The sequence below is a fragment of the Gavialis gangeticus genome, unplaced genomic scaffold (assembly GCF_001723915.1).
Source record: "Gavialis gangeticus isolate Ggan-Ray unplaced genomic scaffold, GavGan_comp1, whole genome shotgun sequence".
NCBI classification, from domain to species: domain Eukaryota; kingdom Metazoa; phylum Chordata; order Crocodylia; family Gavialidae; genus Gavialis; species Gavialis gangeticus.
This window is the reverse complement of record NW_017729030.1, coordinates 49,462,954-49,478,604: the sequence shown is the minus strand read 5'-3', so window position 1 is coordinate 49,478,604 and position 15,651 is coordinate 49,462,954. Positions and strand designations below refer to the sequence as shown.

Below are 15,651 nucleotides of genomic sequence, written 5' to 3'. Positions count from 1 at the left end.
GCCAGAACAATTGCAATCAGTGGCTGATTGCACCCCTGTGATTGGCTTTGTGGCAGGCAGTGCTGCCCCAAACATCACACGGCTGTCCTGAGTATGGAGTTTCCTAGCTGTGTCTGGCAGCTTTAATGCATTTGAGTCTTCCAGAAGCAAACCAGTCTTGCTCAGGTTTCCTTGAATCCATCTTCTTCTTTTATACAGTTTATTCGTTTGCTAGCAGGCTGGGAAATGACAGAATAGGGATTCAAATTCTTGTCTCCCACATGGTGATGCAGGAGGGTAAAAGTAATGATGGGATGTATAAAATTACTGAATTTATACATAGGTAATTCGTGTTTCCCTTAAAATAAATAGTTATGACAAAATGCCTGGAAAGTTAAGTGTTCAAAGTAAATGATTAATAGGTACCACGGGGTTACATATTAAGAAGAAATACAGTGGAGTTGTCATATTCGCAGCAGAGCTGCCAGAATCACTGCATTTTTAGTTCTCAGGTTTAGAACATCTATATTTATCATAAAGTGCGCTTATTAATGTAAAGTAAGCAGTGGTATACATGTATTCCATGGTGAGCTGAGACTAGTTGAAGACTAATGAAATTCCTTGACTACTTTGGTTTGTGAACACAAAATTAAAAGGACAGCTTCATGCTCTGCTTTTATGTACCATTTCCCTATTGTATTGCTTTGAAAACACAAAATCCAGTAGCAAAGAGAAAAGTCAGTTGGTAGAGAGCCAATGAAATATGATAAGATAGAGATTCCTCAAAACTTAAGAATTCTGGAAAATACTGACATATTCCCATCCATATCGAGCTTCCTGACTAAAACACCAATCCTCAAAAGTGCACAGTCCTCAGCATCTTAATGTAAGGCTTTTGAATTCAGAAGAACTCCATGTTGCTGCCAGGTCCTGCTGATACATATCACTTTCCAGGATTAGGGGCTAAAGACTTTTTATAAAGCTGACTGGAGGTAGGAGGAGGGAAAAGGAATCAATACAGTATAATTGCAAGAAGGCAACATTCTTTAATTGTTAAAATTAGCAAAAATCTCCACACCTTCTTTCTTTTTTTGTAACATTGTATAATCTTGTTTTCAAAGTCTAAGTATGGAGCCACAAGGAATATGATTATTTTTTGGTATTTTTGCTTTCTTGGTCTTAACCACAACTTCTACCGCAGTCAGACAATATTCCGTTTTGTAAAATGAGGCTTGGAAATTGCAGAAACTGTAGACATTTTGGGCTAGGATGGCTCTCAAGAGATCTTTTAGTCCATCCCTTGCACTGTGGAAAGATAATCAAACTGGACCACCCCTGACAGTTGTTTGTCTACATCCTGACCTTAAAAACCTCCAGTGAAAGAGATACCACAGCTTCCTTACATAGCCTACTCCGGTGCTCAACTATCCATGTATTTAGGATTTTCTTTTCTTAACATATAACTAAATTTTTATTTTTCTGCAAGTTCATTTGGTTTCATCTTGCCCTATTAGACATAGTGAATAACTGATCACCATCTGCTTTATAATAACATTTTACGTGATGGAAAAATGTCCTCCCTTAGCTCTCTCTTTTCTAAATTAAACAAACCCAAATCCTTCAGCCGTTCCTTATTGGAAGTGTTTTCTAAATCTCTTATCACTCTTATTATGTTCCTCTGGACTCTCTCGTACTGTATACATCTTTCACTAAGTGTGGTGTTCCAAACTATGAACTGTATTGTGGCTGAGACCTCATCAGTGCCAAGAAGAATGGAATAACTAACTCCTTGTCAGGATATGACTGCTAATTCATGCCAGAATGAGATGTGCCTTTTTTTGCAACAGTCATATTTTTGACTCATATTTAGTTGACTCGGAAAGTAATCTGCTGTAACCCCCGATCCCTTTTTTGCAGCATTGTCGTCTAGCCAGTTATTCCCCACTCATCCTCTATTTAAGCTACAGTCTTCCTTGTAAGAGCCTTTGGAACAGATACTGGGAGTTCCAGAACTGGCGCTAGCTACAATTTATTGTAGGGCTCTGTAGCTTGGGGATGAGTGTGCTGGTTTTTGTAAGCCAGGGGTTGTCAGCTTGTATCTCATTGGATCTTATCCATGATTTAAAATTTTTAAGCGTGGTGTTATAAGCTAGAGACAGGCATTGCACATAAACTGGTTTAAGTGATCAGAAACTGGTCTAAACCTGTAACAGAATAGATGTTCAGTGCACATAAACTGGTTTGAAAATGGCTGAAACCTGGTTGAATGTACTATCACACTTCACTGATTTGGCTCAAACCGGTTTATGCAATGTCTGTCCCAGACCCCTTGCTGATTTAGGTTAATTCAAAGTCCCCCAGCATTTTGGCATGCTCTCTGGGCTGGGCAGGGCTCTCTGCTCCACAGCAGGGCTGGCCCCTCCCCTCTGCTCCCTGACTGCAGCTGCGGCAGAGACTTGTAGGCACAATAGCGTCTGTCTGGCTTCCTCCTGCTCTCCCCCACCCCTCACCACTCCCGGCTAAGCAGGAATCCTGCATCCCCTCTCCCTTACACAGACACCTTAGCATTAGCTAGCAAACCACATGCTGGCTATGGTCCATGCTGTGGTAGACAACAATGTCTGCTTAGGGCTTTTTGGAGCTAATCAAAGCTAAGTTGGTAATGTCCCTCTCTCCCTTCTTTGTTTAAGAAGAGTTTGAACTAATGAGAGGGGCTGTTTGTTTTCTGATAGGGTGGTAAATGCAGATAAATGCTCTGTTATCAAGGAGGGGTGGGGGAACCCCTCTATAATCCTGCTGGGGCCTGGCCTTGCCCCTTCCCCCATGTTAGCTCAGCCCTGTGAAAGGGAAGGGCGGGCTGCTCTAGTGCCCCAGCTTCTAGCCTGAGCCACTGCAGGCATGTGCAGTGTATTTCTGGGATGTCTGTGCAGTTACAAAGTGATTCAGCCTAGCCAAGTGAGACTAACCTGCAAAGATTGAGTCGATTCAGGCTCAGAGTTTTTGAATGTCTGTCCCTAGTCATATGCTGTCTCTTGCAACATGTACTTTTTTCCTAGGGCTTTTAAAACCTATCTTGTGGTTGTGTCAGGGCTGACTAGTTTTATAAATAGGTTGGACAATGGATTTGTATAGGATTGTTTAGATAGAAATGATCCTGCTTCTGGCAGGAGTTTGGACTAGATGACCTCTAAAGTTCCTTTCCAGTCCTACTTTGTATAATTCTGTAAAATTATTCTATAAAATATTATTCTAACTTCTGAAAAAATTGGGAATCTTGACTAGTCCAGTGACAAAGATGAAGCAATCAAGAAGGCTATGGCAGAATATAGGAATGTGAAAAAGCAGGAGTTACAAGGAAAAATCTTGTCTTTCCACAGCAAGACAGAATAGAAAAGAACAGTTACAAACAGCAATAAACCACAACTAAAAAGAGGAGCAATAAGTCTTAAAAGAATAACCTTCTTAAAAAGGTTAACTGAACCCACTTAACACAGGTGAAAACCACATCTGTGTGGTCCGGTCCTTCATCTTGTCTCCTATTTCCACAAATAGAATTAGTACCTTAATTTCAAATGCCTGGTAAAACGGTGGCGAAAATTGCCATCTCTCTTCATAATACTAGAGCAGTAGTTCTCAGCCTTTTTAGACTCTAGACAACCCCTCCAAAAATACCAGTTCTTAGCTTTCACTTGTTTCTTGACTGTGAAAAAATAATAGAAGAGTTTTTTGATTGCAGAGAATTCAGAAAGTTCAAAACAGGTTAGAATGTTATTGACACCATGGCAGTGATTCTCAACCAGGATGACTTGGGATGCCCTGAAATTCTTTCAAGGGTGTGATGAGGTGCTGCATAACATGTTAGGCATGAAAATAGGATACACAAGACAAAACCAAGGTTTCATACAGGAATCCATAGGGTTAAAAACTTTCTGACCTGTAGTGGTCCTTCTGAGTTTCTTGCAGTAGAAGAATTGCTTTATTATTTTTTTTTGTAATCAGAAAACATGTCAAACTAAGAGCTGGCACTTTCTGAGGGGTGCCTTGAATCCAGGCAGGTGGTGCCTTTGGTCTGGAGAGATTGAGAGCCACTGTACTATGTATTCCTGTTTGAAACTTCTGGTTTTATCTTGCTGTTACACCCTGGTTGAGAATCATTGCGTTAAGAGTGATAGGATTTTTTTCTACTAACTCAGCAAGGGGTTTGAGGAGAGAAGGAATGGAATTCATCACCAAAATCTTAGGTTGCAGGCCCCTACAACAAATCAAAGTGGGGGTGGGGGGGGAGGAATAATATACGTACAACATGGTTCAGTACCCCTTTGTAAGGGAAGTGGTTCAGATATCATGTTATTGATCACAGCTCTTGAAGTGGGATTTTATATAATGTATTCACTTTGGAATTGTATCTTGCTGCTACTATATCAATAATCTAATGTACATTATCTGAACAATGCTTTTTTTAAAAATCGTCCTTGATATATGCAGATTAATTTAAGGAGGATGTGTTTCAATCTCTGTGGTGAAGTTTTGGTTATAACTTTAATTGGAACAATTCATAGAATCATTGCCTGGTTTAGGAATTGTAGAAGTAATAGCTTAACATAAAGTGGTTGTTAGTGTACCTTGGTGTATTTTTTATTTTTTTTAAACGTAGCTAAAACAAAACTTTTTAATATCTCCTCCAGCCTTTTCTCTCTCGCAAGAAGAGACTGCCCTTCTTAAAACCACTATCTGTTCTTAAAATCATTATTTGTTTTATCACTCTGGTCATATTAGTTCCTTTGAGTCCTTTCACTGGCTCCTTCTTTCTCCTTCTTATCTTTATATTTAGGTTGCTTTATAATTTATCCCAACCCAATTTAGCTGATCTTGTAACCTTTTGTGACCTTCCTGTTCAAGTATTCACAGCCTTTACTGTCTACCAATTGGCTTCTTCCTTAAACAGCTGCTTGTCTTTTTCCAGCTTGAACCTTGTATATGAGAAAAACCTGCTGATACAGCTTATGTAACCACTATCTTGTCTTTTTTCAAGTCCCTCCTTTAGTCTCTTCTCTGCTAGGATCCTTACAAAACCAAGCCTGCTGATAATGGCTAGAATAGTGGCAAGCTCTGTATAGTCTTCTTCTTGTTTCCTTTTCCATCTCCCTTCTTCCATCTTTGCAACCTGAGTGGCAAAAAGAAAAAAGAAAATAAAACTTGCAACAGAATACTGTAAAAAAATTCTACTTGAATGTTATGGCTCACCTCAGGCTTCCCCAAACTTCAGAGAAAGAGTTAGTGGTATCTTTTTATTGTGTTAGAAGAGGGAAAGAGTGTGGGGAAGAAGAGATGGGGAATGAAAAGAGTTTTGTGAGAAGCAGAGAGAGAAAAAAGAAGAAAGAAACAGCCCATTCTAAAGGGCATTTTTAGCACCTTAGGATGCAGGCTTGTGCCTGGTGAATGCCATTTTCCCTCTCTGATTTCAGTAGGAATTTATATGCATTGGAAAACCTCACTCTGTATCTGTCTGTATCCTTCAGTGTCTGATGCCTTAAAAGTGTTGCCGAAAGGGAAGTTGGGTAAAGGGATGGAGATTTAGTTACAAATAAATCCAAACCTGGTTCCCATAATTATAGAGAAGAAAACATACTTTTACTGGATATATATTTGCAATTCCAGGGTCCAGAAGGCTATTTTCTGGATGATAATTGTTCTATTATGTAGTTGTATTATGCGTAGGAAGTTCATATAAGAAGTGCTGGGTTGTAGGTTTTTTTGTAGTTCCCATTAATGCAGTAAAAAAAACTAAAAAGATTATTAAGTGTTAAAATATTTTTAGATTTTCCAAAAAAAATGCCTTCTAGAAATGAGGAGTCTTGTATGCTAAAGAAATTGTCTGCAGATAAATGAATATATTATTTATGAGAAAAACTACTTGCACCTTTTGCATCATGTATTAGTTTAAATATTCAAGTATATGCTATTTCAAAACTGATAAATCTTTACTGAATTGGACTCTCAGCAAACATTCAACAACAACATTCAGTTATTGTAGTCTACTCAAAGTATCCTAAGTCTGAGTTGTAGAAGGGTTCAAATACATAGTAGGAATATTTCTTATAACAGCATGGTGTGACAGGGACTGAATCAAACATTTTCACAATATATAAAGAAGTGTCCTGTGTAATTATCCTGAAGTACATAAATGTTAACCTACTTTTACTAAGCTTATTAGTTTTTGAAAGCAGTAATGAAAAATGTTGACTTAACAGCTGTACGATTTCATAGAACAAACTACCTTCAAGGGAATTCTGCAGTGGGGTTCATTTTGCAGCACTGGAGCTGACTTGTCATAATAATAGCCTGCACCCACCTGTAAAAGCCTAAAAATGGTATTGCAGTGCTGTGTGATGTACCAAGGACATTGTATGAGTATTGAACAATTATGCCCACATTTCTAGCCAAAAATAACATTTTTTACAATCATAGCAACATTCAGGTATCGATATTTTTAATGGCACCTTTTTAGTATGGAGTGTTACATTTACCACTCTCTCTTGTCCCTTTTTTCATATTTTAATCCTCCTTTCAATATTTCATTCTATTTCTTTACAACATGTATTTAAATTTGTATACAGAAAATATGTTAATAAGCATTAGGCATGATATTTCTTTCTGAGTCATTGTTTAATTAGTCTTCAGAACCTGTTTTATGTCAGTTGATTTGGTACACAAAAATATATTTTTCTGGTCTCCCAGAGTCCCATCATGCCCCTTTCAGGTTAGTCTGAATAGAACACTGAAGTTAATGTAATCTTTCTCTTTGACCACTCTGACCATACTATGCTAATTCTTCCCTGCCTTCTACTTTCTTTCCCTTTCAAATTCAAGTGTCCTATTCCTGTTTTAAAAACCCTACGTGACATGCCTACAGCTCTGCTTGCATTTTCCCCACTTTCTACATTCCTTCAATTATGCAAAACTAAATATCCTTAATATACTTTCCCCATTCTTGACCTCATATATTTTTGCATGCTGTCCCTTTCCCTTCCATGATTTAGAATCATAGAAATTAGGGTTGGAAGGGACCTCCAGAGGTCATCACGTCCAACCCCCTGCTCAAAGCAGGACCATCCCCAGCTAGATCATCCCAGACAAGGCTTTGTCTAGCCATATTTTAAAAACCTCCAAGGATGGAGATTCCACAACACCTCTAGGTAACCTGTTCCAGTGTTTTACTCATTGCACACCAAACAGCTTGCTTCCCTTTAGGTTTGATTCAGAACTGTAGTGAATCAGACACTTCTTCCGGAGAGAATTAAGACATTATCAGTCACATTTCTGGTAACTGATTAAAACAAGTGTGCTCCGAACTGCTTGGCAAACTGGTCTCTGTTGTGATGAATTATTGTACCTGACTTCCACTGTCTGTTTCTGAGACTCTAGACATATTAGCACAGGGAATTGTCTGATTTTTTTTTTTTTTTATACGCAGCTTTGTACTTAACAGTGCTTTACGTAACTTCTAATGATTCCGCAACTATAAAGTGTTCAAAAAAAGCTCAATTTCAGTATGTCTGAAAACCATATGTAAATAAGCAGCATAATCCTGTTCACAAGGATGGAAAACATCTATTTCTAAGATGTACCAGTACTTTCTGTCTAGTGAAAGTGAAGGAACAAATGTTGATTCCTGTAACAAGATGTTTAATAGGTTCATTTGTATTTGTTTTGGAAGCACAAAGCTAGGTACTATGATAGGTCAAGGGTAGATAAAAATCAGGAAGATAAAAGAACAGGAAGAGAGATTCTCTGGATTAACAGTAAAGAATGGAATATTAGAGAAATAGAAGTAGATCAGAAAGAGTGGAAAATAGGAAGAATGAAAAACATTTAAACATACAGGATCTGAATAACATTCTTCTTTGTTTTGGTTCATTCAGGACAGCACAATTACCTGTGTGCAGGACGGAATGACTGTATAATTGATAAGATTCGAAGGAAGAACTGTCCAGCTTGCCGATTACAGAAATGTCTACAGGCTGGGATGAATTTAGGAGGTAAGCGTAACATTTATAGCTCTGCATTTAAATGTTGTATGTCAAAAATATTTTTGCCTAATATCTTACATTCATAACAGCTGCATAATCTCAGAAGTTTAAGGTGGAATAACACAAGAAAAATGCACACTAGCTAATAAACCTTATTGTCATTCTAAATGAGATTTTGGGAGATATGTATTTTATGGCTTAGAATAAGAAAAGTGGGTGTTTGATGATGACAGTAATTTTAGTGAAATTTCATATAGCTAAGAGTGTTGAAGCTTTAAGAACTGTATGCTTTTTTGGTGATAGTGCTGGAGAGTGTTTCTGAGAACATTTAAAAACATTTTACACCATAATGAAAGGCAGGTTTATGCAGAGTGTTAGCTCTCAGCTTTCATAATAACCTCTAAATCCATAAAGATTTAACAATGAAGTAGTTTAAATATGCAGTTATATTTATGATAATGCTGCATAATTCATATTCAAATAACAGAATGAGATGGAATCCTTTTTTTTATGATGAGCAAAAGTATTTTGAAAACCGTACTGTATCACTGTTTGTTTTAATTTTTTTCATTGTTACAATGGGGTTTCCAGAATTTTATATGGCACAGACTTATCTAGTGTAGATTTAGTAGACATCTTTCGGACCATCTGGCCCTCCATATCATACTTCATTATTACACATCATCCTTCCAACAACTGCTTTCATTACTTCCATGGGGAAATTTGTCTGTGAGCAGAGGAAGAATTGCTGGTAGTATTTGACAAGCACAAAGCGAAACTTATTTTCCCTCAGATGTCATTAACCCTTCTGTCAGTAACCATTTGCTGCTATTTTGCTTACTGAACCTTCTATTCTCTCTACACTCTAGTCTTGTTCTCATACTCTTCCTCCACAGCCTTTATCCCAGTCAGTAAAATACAAACTTCTTATATGTATATTTAAGGTGCTTTACAATTGCCCTTCTTGTTCAAGTATTCACAACCTTTACTGTCTACCAATTGACTTCTTCCTTAAATTGCTGCTTGTCTTTTGAGGGAGGACAACTGGGCAGCTGCCCTTTTGAGGGAGGGCAACTGGCATAGACCATAGATCTGTCTTGCCCAGCATGCTGGTGGCTCCTTCATGGAGCCGTCTCACAGGCATGTACCTGGCCTGCTTTACAGACACCCTGACACCTGCCCCTTCTGCCCACAGAGGCAGACACTGGCATATGCCAATCTTGAGTGCACCAGGTTGCAGCCCCTCTTCTGCCTCCTCCAGAACCTCTTGCTGAGGTTCTGGCTGCAGTTCTTCCTTTTCTTTTATGGATTTCCTGTCTATGGCCCCACCATGTCCTGGGACTTCCTGGTCAGCTTCCTCCAGGCTGTAGCCAAGCTGGCTATTTACAAGACCAGGAAGGAGGCTCTGGCCAGGAGGAGCCCAGGCAAGTGTGGGGCTGCTTTCCTGACACTTCTCCACTCATGTATCTGGACAGAGTTCACTGGTCGGCATCCACAGGCTCCCTCGACTCCTTCAAGAGGCAGTGAGCGCTGGCTGGTGTGTTCTGTTTGGTGTCTCCCCCTGATGGCCTAGTTATTAACCTATGACCTCAGTCCCATTCCTGTTTTCTTTTTTGTTGTCCCATGTAATCAGTTGATGCGTCCTCAGTAGTCTCCCTTATTCAGGGAGGCTTATAGCTCTGCATGATGGGCCTAGTCCCGTGACCTACCTACGGCATATCAGATAGACCCGAGCAAAGAATAGATGCTGAAAAGGAGATTGAACAACGTATAACCACATTTTTTTCCCACTGTTCTGCTCCCACTTGCAGCCTCCAGCATTTAGGGTTTAGGAAGTTCTAATTCAGAGAGTGTACCTCTAACTCTTCTTCCCAACAATGACTGATGCACTTTTTCTCTAAGTATTTGTCTGATTGCTTTGAATCTGGCTAAACTGCCAGCTTCTACAACATCTTGTGACAATGAGTTCTTTGCTTTAATTATGCTGTGTGAAAAAGAACTTCCTTTTGTTAGTTTTATACTTACTACCTACTTGTTTCATTTTATGACTCCTGGTTCTTGTATTGTGAGAGATAATAAATAATAAATCCCTATTTATTTTCTCTTCACCATTTAGTATTTTGTAAACTTTTATCATGTCCTTTTTCTACCTGAACCTGGCCTAACCTCTTTGGTCTCTCCTTATATGAAGTTTTCTCCATATCACTAATAATCCTTGTTCTTCTTCTTTGTGCCTCCTCTAGTTCTTTTATATCCTTTTTGAAGTGTAGGGACCAAAATGAGGCACAGTATTCAAGTTGTGGGTGCACCATGGATTTATGAAGGGACATGAGTGTTGGGGACAACTTCCTGAGTGTTGGGGAAAACTAGGGACCTTGTTCTTCTTGAATTGCTGCTCCCAGGCAAGGAAGAATTGGTGGGGAATGTAGTAGCAACTTGGGCAGCAGTGACCACGAGATGATTGAGTTCAGGATCCTGAGGAAAGGAAGGACGGAGAGCAGCCGAGTAAGGATCCTGGACTTCAGAAAAGCAGACTTTGACTCAGTCTGGGAACTGTTTGGCAGGATCTGAGAGGGACAGGAGTCCAGGAGAGCAGGCTGTAATTTAAAGAAACCTTACTGAGAGTGCAGGAACAAACCATTCTTATGTGCAGGAAGAATAGCAAGTATGGCAGAACACCAGCTGGCTCACAAGAAATGTATTCTCTACCAAGTATGTCATGTCCATTGGTCAGGGCTTCAGTGTGTACAGGTCATGGAGCTCATTGATGACTATATAGTGTTCTTAAGATTCTACTTTCTTCCCTTCTTACAGAATATTATATTTAGAAGCAAGAAAACAAAATTTAAATCCTTATATTCTATAGAGAAACATTATAATACACTGAATAGCAAAGTCTGGATTCTACCTTGCAGAATAAAGACTGTTTCCCTAGGTTTTGTAAAGAATTTATCTCTTCTTTATACCCATCCTAATCTATTGACCAAATTAGGCCTTTAGTTATCACAGTAGGACATTTTATAAAGCATGGAAGCAACATTTGGTGATGTATCACAATCTTACTATTATTGCAAAGGCATTCATCTCTGTAAAGGAAAACTTTTTTTCTGGAAATAAATTGTGAATGAAAAGAGGAATGAAAAAAAAGAAAACTTAGGGCAGGTACTACTTAGTGGGTATGTCTACACAAGATACTTTACTGCACATTAGATTAATCTAATGCGCAGTAAAGCATCACCATCTACATGAGTGCAGCAATTACTATGCAGTAGGTTAGTCTGTTGCACCATTTTCTACTACCTGCAGATACAGATACTAGAAGTAAGTTTATTAAAATAATGCATTGACGCGCACGTGTAGCTATTAACTTAGGCATAAGGGAGCCACAGGGGGTGGGGAGTGCTATCCTGAGTTGGTGGGACACCTGCCAGCAACATGGAGATTGGGACTTGCTGTGTTACAGATTTGAACCAGTTTCTGATCGCTTATACCAGTTTGTGTAGCCTGTGTCTGACCCCAGAAGTTCAATGTACATAAATCACTTTCAAAATGGCCCAAACCAGTTTAAGATAAACCCAAATGGATGTAGTATCAGACTTAACTGATTTAGGTTAAATCATCATATACGTCTGTCTCAGATCCCCTCCAGATTCAAGTTAACCCTCAATCCCCCAGCATCCCAGGATGTTTTGCACCTCCCCTGCAAACCTTTGCTCACAGGGTAGGTGGGCTAGCCTTGGCCCGAGCTGTTTCTTGCCACCAAGCAGGGAGGCATGCTCAAGCACCCCCCCAGCTTCTGGGTTGAGTCACTGCAGACATGTAACTGGATTTCTGGAATCAAAAGTGAATGTTTGTTCACTTGCTTATCAGTTCAATCTACACAGTTTAGACTACCTGTGAACTTTATATTGTTTCAGCCTAGGGCTTTTTGTCTGTCTGTACTTAGCCACAGTGTTTGTACAATAATTCATCAAGTCACTACGTAATGTTTCTTCAGTGAAGCTATTTTCATAATTTCCATCTCTGGAATTTCTTATCAGATTTTGCAATTTATAATGGTAACAAAGTTAAATTTACCACATTAACTTAATCCTTCCCCCTCTTTTAAAGAAGTGTCTCTCTTCTCCCTTCCCATCTCTTCCCTCAGATACACACTTCAGCAAGTAGTGGTTTGAAACTTTTTCAGGAGCCATAGTTTGTTTTTTAACTTATAATGCCATATTTTAGACTGCATTATTGGAAAGGTTTTAGAGTGAGCAACTTAATTAGGAAGGCATGCTCACATTGTTGGTTTATATACTCTTTTCAAAATGCTGTAATTAATTTTTAATTAATTATGGGCCAAACCAACTTCATGTATTGTGAAGTTTCTTTCCAGAATGTTCTGTAATACAAGCCTAGGGTTCTCTTCTTTCTGTACTCAGATAAGGCAGTGAAGCTGAAATAAATATGATGGCTGGTTATTTGTAAATTAAATGATTTATACTTCATGGAAATTGCAAATATTAATTAAGCAATGCCTAGAAAATGTAGGTCGTGGTCCTTAATATATTTATATACACGAGCAACTTAACTCACAGAATTTCTTATATGTGTTTCTGCTTTTCATTGACAAACTGAGAAAAAAAATCACCAAATTTAAAAAAATGCCCTGTGACAACTATTTAACTTTATTCAAAAAGTAGTGTTTTCTTTTTGGGGGAGGCAAAGGGGACTGGGAAGAGGGAGAGGATCAAAAACCTATTTTTAATTCTTCAAAAAAATTGGTCATCTCTTACATATATTTCCACTATAGCAAACTAGTGGGTCCTTCCTCAAACTGATATCAATAGTGAGCCTGAATAGCAATGGCCTTTGTTAGATGACATAGTGGTCTAGCTAACATAATGTATATTTATGTACCTTTAATTTACATCGTTCTACTTAAGTGTTTCATAGAAGTTCTGCTATATTTAAAGTCAGTCCTGGTAGTGGCTCTGGAAGTAATTTTATGCATATAGTTGAATAATCTGGCATTTTAACCTTTGTATTTCATTGTATAAAGCATTCATAACTATTAGCGGTTTAATTTGAACACAAGCTTTAATTTAATTAAGCACACGTGTATAGTAGAATAAAAAGAATTACAGAAACTGCATAAACAACCGGGTTTCTGTCCATATGTAAAGTACAATTTTAATTTTCAGAAAAAAATTATAACTGAAAGTGTTACCAAATGTTAATTACCCTGAATTATTGGACATCTTACATTTTGTGATTTATATATGGATTTGCTATAAATCATCTGTCTCTCAGTTCCAAAATGAAATGAAAACTTGATTAGAATGTGATTTATATCAATTTTCCAACTGTAAATTATTCTAATTTGAAAAAAAAGAGGATGCAAGAAGATTATGAGGTTTTAAAAAAGCAACAACCTTATGTTCCAGAAGGATCTTGTATGTTTTTTTCCCTTAAATTTTTAGACTGACTTGTTATTTCTAATGTCTACCGATGTTCAGATGCTCATTAGTTGTGCTTCACATTATATTTGTTATTCTGGTTGTCATAACTCAGTAAATATGTTCAAGCTTCACAAAACAATTATATGTGGGATAATTATTCTATATAAAAGTATGTATAGAATAATTCCATAGACTAATTATAGAGTCAGAGATTTTATCACTTTACATTTCTCATGACTGAGAAATGACCACTGATTTACGTTTTTAACTTAAGCTCTGTCACACCGGGCATGTTCAGTCTAGTCTGTATTATAATTTCCAGTCTTAAGAACAACCACACTGCCTTGGCCCATGATCATCTCTAAACAGCATCTTTCTGTACTTGGGAGAGAAATGCATAAGCAAATCCAACCTGCTGCATTGAACTGTGTTAGTAATTTTCAGTGGCATTCTTCCCCCTGAGGCCAGGTACAGCCATTACATTTTTACTGGTATAAGTGCTCAGAAATCAGTCTATACCCATAACAGAACACAAATTCGACACACATAGACTGGTTTTAAAATGGAGGAACCCAGTCTAAGATTTGCCCTTCCAACCAAAGGACAAATGTGTGTTCTGTTAGCTTCCAATGTAAACTACACTAATTACAGAAAACTGATTAATTTGCATCGATTCTGCCTCAGGCTTTTTGAGTGTCAGTAATAGTGGTCCAGTATGATGTTATGAGGCACTGTTTTGCTGAATATGCCATATTTTAGGTCAGTGGGGGACAAGCCTTTTGGCAGGAGTGCTACTAAGTAGATACTCCAATTCCCTTCCCAATCTGCTGTTTTGCTTTCTGCTCCCTACCATCTACCACTGTGCAGCCTGTCCCCTCCCCAATCAGCTTTGTGCCCCTTTATGATCAGTTTTATGCCAGACAGAAGCTGTGCATGCCACACAGGCTTAGTATAGACAGTCAAAAAGCCTGAGGCTGAATTGATTCAGTCTTTGTAGGTTAGTCTGAGGTGCAGAGTTTGAACTGAAAAGCAGATGAACACACATTCACCTTTGATTCAGGAAATGCAGCCGCATGCCTGCAGTGGCTCAAGTCAGAAGCCGGGGGGGCACTAGAGCACAGCTGCCAACCGCCCCCCACCCTCCCTGCTAGAGCGGAGTAGGCATGGCCAGGCCCCAGCCCTGTCCTGCCTGGGTGGGGAGGGGAAGGTAATAGCATTTGAATTCATAAAAAGTTTTAAATAGCTCTTTCTCTGAAAAACTATAAACTGAAAATTATAAACAAGACCTGGGAGGTGTGTTTGCTTACTCTTCCGGATGCCCCTGAGGCCACTGGGATTTTCAGTCCAGTGTCAGAGCAGCAGGACTCCACAGGGTTGCTCGACACTTCCTTCTCCTGCTTTCAGGTGCTCCTTGGATCTGTAGTCCACAGTCACAGCCAGCAGTAACTTCCAGTAAGTTTAGCAGCAGGGCAGCACTGTACTTTCACAGATTTCATAGACATTAGGGCTGGAAGGGACCTCGGAAGATCATCAAGTCCAGCCCCCCGCCCAAGGGCAGGAAGTCAGCAGGGGTCATAGAATCCCAGCAAGACAAGCACCCAGTTTGCTCTTGAAGGTGTTCAATGTAGGTGCTTGAACCACCTTCGATGGCAGGCTGTTCCAGACCTTGGGGGCTCGGACAGTAAAGAAATTCTTCCTTAAGTCTAGCCTGAAACGGTCTTGTAGTAGTTTATGACCGTTTGACCTCGTCATCCCTTGGGGCGCGCTGGTGAACAAACGTTCCCCCAGATCCTGGTGGTCACCCCGATAAACTTATAGGTGGCCATCAGATCACCCCCTGAGCCTGCGCTTTTCCAAGCTAAAGAGCCCAATGGCTCTCAGCCTGTCATCATAAGGTCTGCTTTCCTGACCTCTGATCATGCGCGTGGCTCTTCTCTGGACTTTCTCAAGCTTCTCCACATCCTTTTTGAATTGTGGAGCCCAAAACTGGATGCAATACTCCAGCTGTGGCCTCACCATGGCCAGGTACAAGGGGAGAAGGACATCCTGGGATTTCCTTGAGAAGCAACTATGGATGCAAGCCAGCATTTTGGTTGCTTTACTAGCTGCAGCATCACATTGCAGGCTCATGTTCATCTTGTGGTCAATGATGACCCCCAGGTCTCTTTCTTCCATAGTGCTAGCCAGTGTAGCACTGC

At 39.3% G+C, this 15,651-nt stretch overlaps 1 protein-coding gene across 4 annotated transcripts in view; it reads left to right on the top strand.

Moving 5' to 3' along the window:
- Nucleotides 1-15,651, top strand: part of NR3C2 (nuclear receptor subfamily 3 group C member 2) — a 382,693-nt gene that overhangs the window by 275,638 nt on the left and 91,404 nt on the right. For all 4 annotated transcript variants that reach the window (XM_019522178.1, XM_019522177.1, XM_019522179.1 and 1 more), the window contains exon 4: nucleotides 7,902-8,018. In XM_019522178.1, coding sequence (XP_019377723.1) covers nucleotides 7,902-8,018 — 117 coding nt within the window. The remainder of the gene's footprint in view (nucleotides 1-7,901; nucleotides 8,019-15,651) is intronic.